Genomic DNA, 11,129 nt, shown 5'->3' with positions numbered 1-11,129 from the left:
AAAGATAACCCCATCGAAAATAAAATAAAAAATCTAAATATATTTATATGAGCTATTGTCCGTGTCCAATTTTTAGCTGCAAAACAAAGCTGTCTGTGAGTGTATGTTATCCTGTCTGGCAAGCTATCTTTATAATCATGGTATGGACTTACAGTTATCTTTCTTGCCTTGACAACCAAAAACTTTTCATACCAGAGTGCGGACGCACATGACCTAAATATTGACATAAAACCAAGGCACGTTTTTATATCTGGCAATCTTTCCTTATCTTAGAAATTATCGTTCATAAATATAAGGGGCTTGACCCAATCGTTTAGTTCAAGTACTTTGTTGACCATAACACCACCATGAACCGATTGATCCTTTTAGGCCTTGCTTTTACAGGTAATGTGCTGTTTTCTTTTATTGAAAACATCCATGGAATTTTCACATACTTTCCAATTTTTTAGGTATACAGGTGACTAGATTTTTTCGTTGACAGTGTTGCGTTGTGTATCTACATCTTACAGTCGTACACAAATTTCAATTACCATCCAAACGAGAATTTTGTTGCTAAGTAATGGTGTTCACTGCTCATCGTCGAGAATTGAGCATTCAATCCAAGTGTATTCAGATTTATCCTCGTTTGGACATTGACTAAAAGAAAAATAATAAACAAATATTGGCCACGTCAACTTTAATCATAAATTCCAGACTTTAGGTCATTGCCCGTATTTAAAAGCTAAATAAAGAGGTTGGTTGGTTGGTTGGTAGATGACAAGTTAACGTTCGCTTCCAGCGGATGCTGATATCGCAAACTAGGTTGTTCTCGCAATAAAGAGGTTGTCAATACGTAAGGTTATATAGTGGAATCCATTAATGCAAATTATTAGAACAATGAATGGAAAAAACCATTAAGTGTCGATTATCAAATAAAGGCTTAATGCTTGATTAAATCCCAATTTAAATATATCAAAGGCCTTGACCAGATTATGAATATAACATCTCATTCGCAAACAATTTAAGCCAACAATTTATTTAATAATAAAATAATATACAATGATAAAATATTTTTACTGTTAAAATAGTGATCAATACATCAGTAGTAGAGCAATTAGAACTGCAGTAATCCGTCTAGTGTTTATTTAATATAAGCTCGTAAAACATGTAAAACATATTTTCGGATCCATCATGGGCAACTTGTTATAAATTGGAAGGTCGCAGATTCCAAGTGCACATCTTTGCTAGAGTTTTTTTCAGTAGTCGAGTGAGCTTGGTGAACAAAATCTACTAAATCCAGCGATTGATCCAATACTCCTTAATCATGTTCAGTTTCACATCCCCATTGCACTTTCATACATTCAATTTTTTTCGGTCAAATGTTCGTGGTACATATGATGCATATTTCAGCAAAAGTAAACGTTTTCTTTCATAGGCCAATGGTGTTATCAGCAGCTTTTGCGATAGTTATATCATAAAACGTTAGGCTTTAATGGAAAAGCAAGAAGCACAAATGCCTGAAGGAAAATTAAAATGATGCAAATGAATACTCACAGTGATTCCAATACACATGAAACGTTTTAATTCTTTTAAGCACAAACTTTGTTCATTGTCTGATTTTTATTATTATATTTCTATTTTGAAGCTGTCAACTGTCAGTTTGATGGACTCTTCAGCAGTTTTTACTGTAGCAGAGCTTTAGATAAAGATTGTAATAATTACAGTAAGCATGAAGAATGTGGTCAGAATGGGATCACCTATAGAAACAGGTAGTTTCTTCAGATATTCAGAATTGCTTTGATGGGATCCAGAGCATATTTTAGTGATTATGTCCCTTATCTCTTCTTGCATCATTTTTCATGTGTATAAGACACGATTCTTTAGATTCCCAGAAGCTACTGCGTATTTGGCATGAAAAAGGGAATTCACCTTAGCGGAAAAATAAATCTGAAGATGAGACATCACGCACAGGATGATCTGTCTATTGGTTGACATGGTTTATTGGAACCCACAGACACCATTTGTCGACGTAACCAAGCAAAAGACAGACATACTGACCACAGAAAGCTGCCATGATGCCATGGGCCTCAGAATATTGTAATTTAACACAGAACAGAACTTTCCCCTTGTTCATCTTTTTCAACTATGCGGTAAGGGAAAGGTGTGGATCATGATAATTTTATACTCTTGTTTCAGATGCGAATACACTCAAGCAAGATGCCAGGGAACACAGACAGATATAGCTCATTATGGTCCATGTACCGCTGGAAGTCATACAAACAATACTATCCCTGGCTTTGATGGAGATCAGGCAGCTTTAGATTTTCTATGTGTTCAACTTTCACACGAAACTTGTCCATCAACTGTAGATCAAGTTTGTGCCTCCGATAATGTCACTTATCAAAACTTGTAAGTTTTCAATTAAAGCAAAAATCTACATAACCATGATTATCCAACTTCAAATGCTTAAAGCCAATAATTTAAAGTGGTGGAAAAAAATATTTAATTTTCCATGCGATTTTACATAAATAGAAAATATGATTGTTTGGTCATAATGTAATAACAGTTTGAATCCCAAAACGGAGTGTTAAACGATATGCGCAGAGGAAATAATAGAATATTATTGTATAATAGGCATACTATGAATTTAAAGTTGATGTCATGAAATGTGTCCAAGATAAAAAAAAAACTGTATAATTCTGTATATTATTTTATAGAAATAGAAATATAACTGTTAGGTCGTTATAGTTTATAACAAATTTGATCTTAAAATAGCTGATAACGGAAACAATGGACGGAGATTAAAACATATTAAAATTTACAAATATTATTATTAGAATCCATTGAATTCGAGGTCGTTGTCATGAAATAGCTCGCTCTAAAATGTTGAAGATAATATGAAAATATTATTGTGATTATAGAAATAGAAAAAGGATGGGATGCTCATTATAGTGTTTACACATTTTAAACGGAAATGCCCGAATGGTCAAATAAAATGCGCAGAGGAAATAATAAAATATTATTGTATAATATTTTCTAAAAAGTTGTTGTCATGAAATGTGTCCAATGACTAGGTCATGGTGAAAACTGTCTAATTTTGCGTGTTATTTTACAGAAATTCCAACATCAGTGGCGGAGCCCCCCTTCGCAGCCCCATAACTTGATTAGAAATTTGGGCAATTTCTTTCTAAAAAGGGCGGGGTGGGGTCCTAGGAAAGATCACTGGTTTTGGTGACAAACATGTTGACGTCCTGTTAGAGCAAACAATCATGTGTCATGTATTATAAAAAGGCGTCGTTGGTATATCACAATATAGTTTTCGATATAAAAGGGACTTATAAGTATGTGATCATGAAAAGGAAAACTGTTAATATGAAATATATGAGGATTATTCCTCCAACACCTGTCTTCTGTGATATTCACAACGATTGTGCACAAATTAACGCAGTTTTATCGCCTAGGTTCGCGGATTCCTCTCTTGAAATCATTTTGTTTACTCAACAGTTTGTTTATTATTTTTTCAGGTGTGAATATGAAAAACAAAAATGTACACACAGAGATCTTCATATACAGAACAGTGGAGTTTGTGCTTAGATTCGGAATAAATAATGTATTATAAATACCTTTATTTATCTTATTTGGTTCTATAAACTTCAGGTTATGTCAAAATTTAACGTTCCATACATACATGAGGAATTGATACAATATGAAAAAAAAACATTAAGAGCGCTTGCCCTAAGTCCAATGACGACACCAGACTGCCGGATTGGTGGTACACACAGGGGGACAGACTAACTCATAAGGGGAAGGGAGTGAGGGAGGGAGGGCATCTGTCCAGGTTGAATTCAAAATGCGGCAACTCTGTGAACGCGGCATGGTTGAAAGCCTCTCATGCACTGTTTTTTTCGAAAAATTTAATTGTTTTGGTGCACTCTGACAAATGGAGCAACGGTCCTCTATATAAGCCTATACAAATATGGTAAAAGACACTGTAGTGTCGGGGGTAAATTTAATTCCATCAAAACAACATAAATCAAGTTTCGTCAAAATCAGAAGCAATTGTCGACGGAATGGTGGACGTAAAGTGATTATAAAAGGCAGTAGCGTTTCTACGGGGGGCCATGGAGAGGATTGGGGGGGCATTATGAGTAACACTTCTAGTTTGAGTTACTTTTGTGGGAATTGTGTGATTTCCGTACATTTCCAGTGCTTTTAACTGTAAAATTATGACCTACACTAGGAAATACAGTAATTAAGAAAAAAATTGTTTGTACGATTTTTCTGGAATGGGACTGTAATTAGATGCAAACAAATAAAACAGTTCTATCTATATACATCTTTATTGAAATTAAACAATCGCATAATTTGTCAACAATAAAAAAATTAATAACTCTACATTCATTTAGCAATCACATACACGTTATTCCTCCAATCGCTCTCCATCATAACCTGGTCGAGATTATATACACTGGAACTTTTTGTTGATCTGACACAGGTCCATTGGATTAGAATACTGAGTGAACATGGTTATGGGGGGGGGGGGGGGGGGGGGTCAGAGGTCGACGATTAAATCGACTAATTAACAGATTGCCAAAACCTACAAATGCCAATTCCAACTGGTAAGGTCATTGACTAGATCCAATTTAGTTGGAAAGTGAGGAACTTGGCGGCGATTGAAATTTGTCAAAGGCGGTTATCAAACTTTCTTATGTACAGGTGAAAGAACAGTAACTGATAAGGCAGAGCCGTTGAACGTAGAACTCGTATAATTTATACACAAATCATATCCACACCATACTGATAAAAGTCACTTATGAAACAACATAATATATACACATCGGCAACTATCATGTACACCAATTCTCTAACAATTACATAGAAATCATAGAAACGTGATAATGTGAAACTATGTTGGAATAACTAGACACGTTTAACCAGTTGTCGTTGTTGCTGTATGTACAGTCACAAAAGTCAAATTTTTATGTCAGACACCCATCACAGAATTATCGGAAAAGGGAATCAGATATTCATATTTCCTCAACGAACGAATATTGGACTTCTATATGATAAATCAAGGCTTAGAATATGTTGAATATCTGAAAGCTGGATTGCAGTTGATAACATCTGCGTTTATAAGTAATCCTATCATTCCGTATCAGTATTAAGAAACTACTTTCATTTGGAGAGTTTGAGTCCTCTCGGGAGTGATGCTATTCCTTTTACCACAATACTTGTACGAACGGCATACAACTTCGATATACCTTTGCCTAAATCGCTTGCTTACAACTAGATAGATCACAGGATTAATACAACAAAACAACTTTGCAGCTAATACAGGTAAAGCTGTAACCCACAATGGTATACCGGAAGTGTCACTATATGAATACCAAAGTGAGAATGTGGCATAAGGACTCCAGCATATCATAAAGGAAAATATGACAACCACACAAACCTGAAAAAAAACATGATATATTTATCATTATGGAAAAAATGGGGCTATATAGCAACTATCATTATGGAAGGATTGTGTATGGTAGTTAGTTTATTTATCCAAGTATTGCCTAGTATGAGGCGTAGAAGACGTAATCCCACCAAACAAAACAAAAAGCCCACTGCCTTTGTTCTATGGGAATGTGAACCGAACCGAGGTGTGACATTACGTTTTCACACGTGCAATAGAATTTGTATAATATGGTATTTGACAGGAAAGGCAGAAAAGTGTTTCAGATATATTATCCTAAGCAGGACAGCCACCTTTCCACCTTTTCTAATATCGGGATTTGAAGAATACATTCAGTTAAGTAAGCAAGAACCAGATGGTAGAACTTGAGATTAAAAAATAGCGAACAGAAAAAATCCATTCCATTTCCATCTATATACATACCCTTAACACTGATCTTTCTCTTTTATCTTGAGTAGAAGATATCCTTGTCATTTTGGTACTTCGGTATATTTGGACATAACAGAAAATAATGACTAAAAAGCAGAATCCTATACTGGACGTTACTATTATGATAAAAATCTGATCGACGGAGGAATGGTCATACCAATTCAACGTACAGGAAGTCTGAAATGAAAGATCATAGTTACATCTAATCTTATCCCTTTAAAACTTGAAACTTCGACTAACAGTTCGTCTTCTATTTACAAACTTATAACTGGTAATAATAACCTATGACCTATGCTTTCGGTAATAATTTAGTCGAATTGCAAAAGAGCTAAACAGATGAACGTCAATTATAATTGAGTTCTACCAACTGATAAAGCGATTTTTTTTAGACAACTTAATCCCTCAAAACCTTAAGTTGGTACAGTAAATTTGATTATATTTAAGGGAATTCAGTTCAGGCAGATGAAGGTTATAGTACCAAAGGAGCCTTTAGCAAGGAAATTTCTAGACATTCTTATATCTTAAGACCAAATTTCAATATAGTTATTTCAAAAATTCTTGACTTTGACGGCTTATTACAACGACAAACCAGCTAAAACCAAAAATAATTGCATGTGTCTATTTAGATTTAGGTCGTCTATTGGGAATATTGAATAATGTGAGTTAATTTGTTTGCTCAGTAACAGGCTAAAAGAATGACGATACGACTGAGAGTGGAATTGGAATGGTAAATTGTGTAAATGACAGAAATATAATGGATCGTATGCAGAATGGATATTATATTTCTCTGAACAATCTTTAATAATATGACCCAAAATAGTTGGTTCAATTCAACCATTCGCAATGGATTTAGTTTGTATAGCTATCATAATTGTAAAAAACATTACAAAAATGAGTTACCTCTTCGAGCGAATAATATATTAAGTTTGGCTGTATTGGCATTTACTTCCATCTATTCTTGTTGCACAATATTATATATGAACTTCGACAATTGCAGGAAAAATATGAAAACAAATTGTTTCGCAATGGTTATTTCATGCTATTTGATATTAATCTTTGGACCCTGTCACATAATGCTGATTAAGCAAGCTTATACCCTATATGAATAATTTGCGCTGTCGTACGTCGAATACGTACGGAAGCGTATTAGGCCATTCATTTTTTTCAATAAGTAATCGACATGAAAAAAATTTACCTGCCTTAAACACCTTAATTCCCTAAGCAATCAGCATGATCAATATCAACGTACCTTCTTAAGTAATATCCTATAAGTAATGAGAAATTATTGCACCTACCTTAAATGGCTCATAAGCATAACCGGAACCAATGACTAAAGGCGATATGCTCCACAATAGTGCAACAAACCACACAGCTACCAAAACCACAATTGTTGTATAATTTGAACGTCGACCTGTAAAATCCAACAAAAATGGAATGAATGGGACGGTAAGATGCTAATATATGAGTAATCAAGAGTAAAGCCGTAGCATACACATATACATGTATTATGATGATATGGAGTTTTACGTCCAGCGTTTATGCTTCTGGAACGGAAAAGGCATTACAATGTACTATATTGGAAAATGGAATTAGTCGACCCCTTTTCATTTCCAATTGTCAACGGATCTTTAGAGTAAACGGCTTAGAGCACATTAGATCTCAACTAGATAGATAGCAGGTAAAACCAGGTTGCATTTAGATCTGCAAGGTATTGCAGATGCAGTACAATTGAACATCTTGATGTGCACTATCGTGCTGTCTTAAATCCTCACTCTTAAGATCACATCGGTCTCAAAATTCAGGTTGGATCAATAAGACGTGTTATTTGACCTATGTTTCTTGATATACAAGAGATAATGTAAAAATTCAGAGAAATGTAGTTATAAATCGCACAACGGAAATAATCATATGGACAGAAATCTGATATTTGAATCTTCGTGTCTTTTCGATAATGGTCATTAATGGGCGTATTTCAGAAAAGCATCAGGTTTCAATAAACCCATTTGGCATGGTGGACACAATTATACCGACTGTCTAAAGATAAATAAAGATTTACTGCCTGTTATAAGGCTCGTGAGGGGGGCAACTCTATTCGCCAAGACAATAGTATTAGTAGATATATGGGCTATTATCAAATCGTATTATGCTAGCTTGGTCAAGGGCCCACATATACGAAATATCAGAAACATTGTACATACCACTGATTTTCCGACGTAATACTATATATCTTTCTATACTTATTACACATGAAGTTAATAGTGTAGTCATTCCAAACAGGAAGCCCAAAAAGCCGTAGATTTGACATCCAACATCACCAAATAACCATTTCTATTTAATAAACAGTAAATAAATACAGAACAGAAATATAGAACATGCCGAGAATACATGGCATCTAATATTCGAAAATATTTTTAAAATATTGTCAATCCAATCGTTAATATACGGTAATCTGGAAATGTTTAAGGCCATGGACAATCTGACATGTATGATAGCATGGTTTTTGAAAAGTTTGGACGTTTCTTCTTGACACAAAGGAAACATAAAATATATATATGTATGTATATAAAAGATATCTGTTGGAGACATTCCAAGCTGTCGTCCAAGTCGCTGATACTAAACGGAGTCGAATTCCATTCCATTCCATACTGAGAAGAGACAGCTAAGTTATATACATAAGTCAGATTATGGTCAAAATCTGTATCCGGTTAATCAATCACATTGCCAGATTGGCGTTTCTCAACAGCGGGATTATCAGTGATGGGGACAAAAAACTACTTAAGCGCACCGACCACTCAAATCGGTCTTAATTCGTCAAGGTTCAATTATTTGGAAATCCATAATGTAGGTTATAATCTCTTATACCAATTTTGCACCACGTTTACTTTCTATTGAGATGCTTGACACTTTTCGACAAGTTTTGGTAGATTTAACAGGCGTTAGTCTTTAAAGAACAACGCTCTGGGCATTCTGAATCAGATAAAATTAAGAAATATACCAACCGTTGCATAATTTGACGATACAATAAATGGAAAACAAAATAAAGTCATGGCTAGATCAGCTATTGCCAGGTTGAGAAGTAGAAGATCTGTTGGAGTTCTGAATTGTTTCTCTATGAAAAACATCATTATGGCTGTTGCATTTCCAAATATACCAATTATACCTAAATTACAAGAAAATACAAATACAGAGTACTCCGACACTCTGACTCAGTGAGTTAGACGGTTGCTCGCTAACCTGAAGTTCCAGGGTTCAATCCCGGCATAGGTTTAGATAATACCTTCGGATTTTTCAACCCGGTTTCCTCCTGTCAGTGATGCAGGTAAGAGGGGCTGACATCGGTAATCAAACAGTGTTTTACGGTCCCAGTGTTTGTCCAATTACACAGAGTATAATGTAGTTTAAAATACAATATACATCCGTCAGTTGAACACCATTTATAGGGCGAAGTTTTATTTTCGAAAAACTGCAGGAAATGCATTGCAGTCGCCAAACGAAACGTTTCAAAAACCTGGAATGTTTTATGTCGTAAATGAGCTAAAGGTTCTAAAATTTTTGCCGAATTTTTTTAATGATCCGGGATATTCTTAAACGAATATATTTTTCATGTGATTTCAGTTCTTAGATATTTGCTTCAGATATTGGAAAGAATCACGCTTCTATCGCGAAATCGGGCCTCAGGGTACTTAATGTATTGTTTTGTACGTGAAATAATTCAAGTTTCTAATATAAATTCAGTAGGGGAAGACACCTGACTAATGAGGTTAATCAAGTTTGACTCTCTACGACCGGAATCTGGTTTAATGAACACGCAACGGGAGCATATGGACTTTACTCATTATTAAGTTGGGACTTTGAAGTCCGGCATCTTTCCGTGTGCAATGAGTGAGGTGTTGTTAAGAAAGTACAAATACAAGTAATCACGGTTCACTGTCAAAAACCGGAAGTTGTATCAGGGGAAAGGGATTTGAAATCGTTCAAGGTAGAGGGGAACTCAATTATTTGACATTCCAGGTAAATAGACATATACCACACTATGATAGCTGTGTATTGATCTGGATAAAGAAAAAATTTAACTAAAAAATGTGCTTTTCACAAGCTTTAAGTATAATGGCACCATTATAGTCGTCGGTTACATGTTGCCAGTGCGAGGGGAGTGAGTGCACTACCGATATTGTTTGGGGGATTTGAATGTGGTAAAAGACATAAATTTGGTGTTTTTGTATGAGCCTACGTTTACTAAACTACAGAAAAAATGTTATGTTATAACAATAAGTTTTAGCGTCATCGGTCAAATTTTACAGGAGGAAGTGGCTACACATATAAATCGGATTTTCAGATATTTATTTTGAGAACTAAAGGCAAATATATCCATTTAAAGATACGTTTCCTTATTTTTTAGTGTCAAATTAAGCAAACTATTTCATTAATTGGTGTTTCTAATGAATTATCATGTATTCTTAATCATATCATTATGTTCTTATTAATATAATTAAGAGTTTTAACCAATCATAAATATCCATGTATGTACAGTCTGGATAAAGAAAAAAAAAAGACTTTTTGACCTTTCTTCACCCATTGGAATTCTGTTGGTTACTCTCTTCTAATTTAGCTAATATGAATTAATTATGGACATGTATTTTTCATTAGTCATTAGAACACCTCTACTTTCTATTCATATAAGTATTAGTATTTTCATTTTCATAAATAAGGAAACCAATCTTTAACGACTCCCATTAGAAACTGCATAGAAAAACATCCGTACAAAATTGTTCACCTTTTTAGAGTATGTGCACTGAATGCAAAAAGAAAGCATGAATGACTCAAATAGCAACGTAGCAGACACAATATTTAAATTCAATTTGAAGTCCAATTCTATAAAGAAGCACAAGATATATGGATATACTATTTCTGATATTTATTAACTCAAAGTTTCACATGCTCATACAAGCAGCGTTAATAAATGTCAGAAATAGTATATATCATTATATCTTGTGCTTCTTTACCTATGCCTATTTCTATATATCGTACAAACAGTATCCAATTCTATATTTAATGGAAAGGGTGGACACGTTTTTTCCCAAATATACCAAAAACGGGAATCACAGAATCCTGCTTTTTAAATTACGTCCAGAGAACCGTAGTTAGTGAATGTATTAATTATATATCAACAATATACTTACATAACAACTAGATAATAATTGCACCTGTGGCCTTGCAATTAGCCCTTACGCTCTCACATGAAACGGTATAATGAAGATTT

At 34.4% G+C, this 11,129-nt stretch overlaps 2 protein-coding genes across 2 annotated transcripts; one reads left to right on the top strand and one right to left on the bottom strand.

The window, feature by feature from the left end:
• Positions 1 to 347: 347 nt before the first annotated feature.
• Positions 348 to 3,573, top strand: LOTGIDRAFT_152676 (hypothetical protein; the record flags this gene model as incomplete). The annotated part of the gene is made up of 4 exons (XM_009053199.1): positions 348 to 384; positions 1,625 to 1,748; positions 2,176 to 2,388; positions 3,504 to 3,573. 4 exons carry the CDS (start codon positions 348 to 350, stop codon positions 3,571 to 3,573), a joined length of 444 nt encoding a protein of 147 aa, XP_009051447.1.
• Positions 3,574 to 5,140: 1,567 nt separating this feature from the next.
• Positions 5,141 to 9,131, bottom strand: LOTGIDRAFT_152675 (hypothetical protein; the record flags this gene model as incomplete). Its single annotated transcript, XM_009053198.1, has 6 exons — positions 5,141 to 5,431; positions 5,864 to 6,046; positions 7,165 to 7,280; positions 8,068 to 8,197; positions 8,869 to 9,029; positions 9,104 to 9,131. 6 exons carry the CDS (start codon positions 9,129 to 9,131, stop codon positions 5,141 to 5,143), a joined length of 909 nt encoding a protein of 302 aa, XP_009051446.1.
• Positions 9,132 to 11,129: the final 1,998 nt, after the last annotated feature.

Source organism: Lottia gigantea, assembly GCF_000327385.1.
Source record: "Lottia gigantea unplaced genomic scaffold LOTGIsca_2, whole genome shotgun sequence".
NCBI lineage: Eukaryota > Metazoa > Mollusca > Gastropoda > Lottiidae > Lottia > Lottia gigantea.
This window is presented reverse-complemented; position numbering and strand designations above follow the sequence as displayed.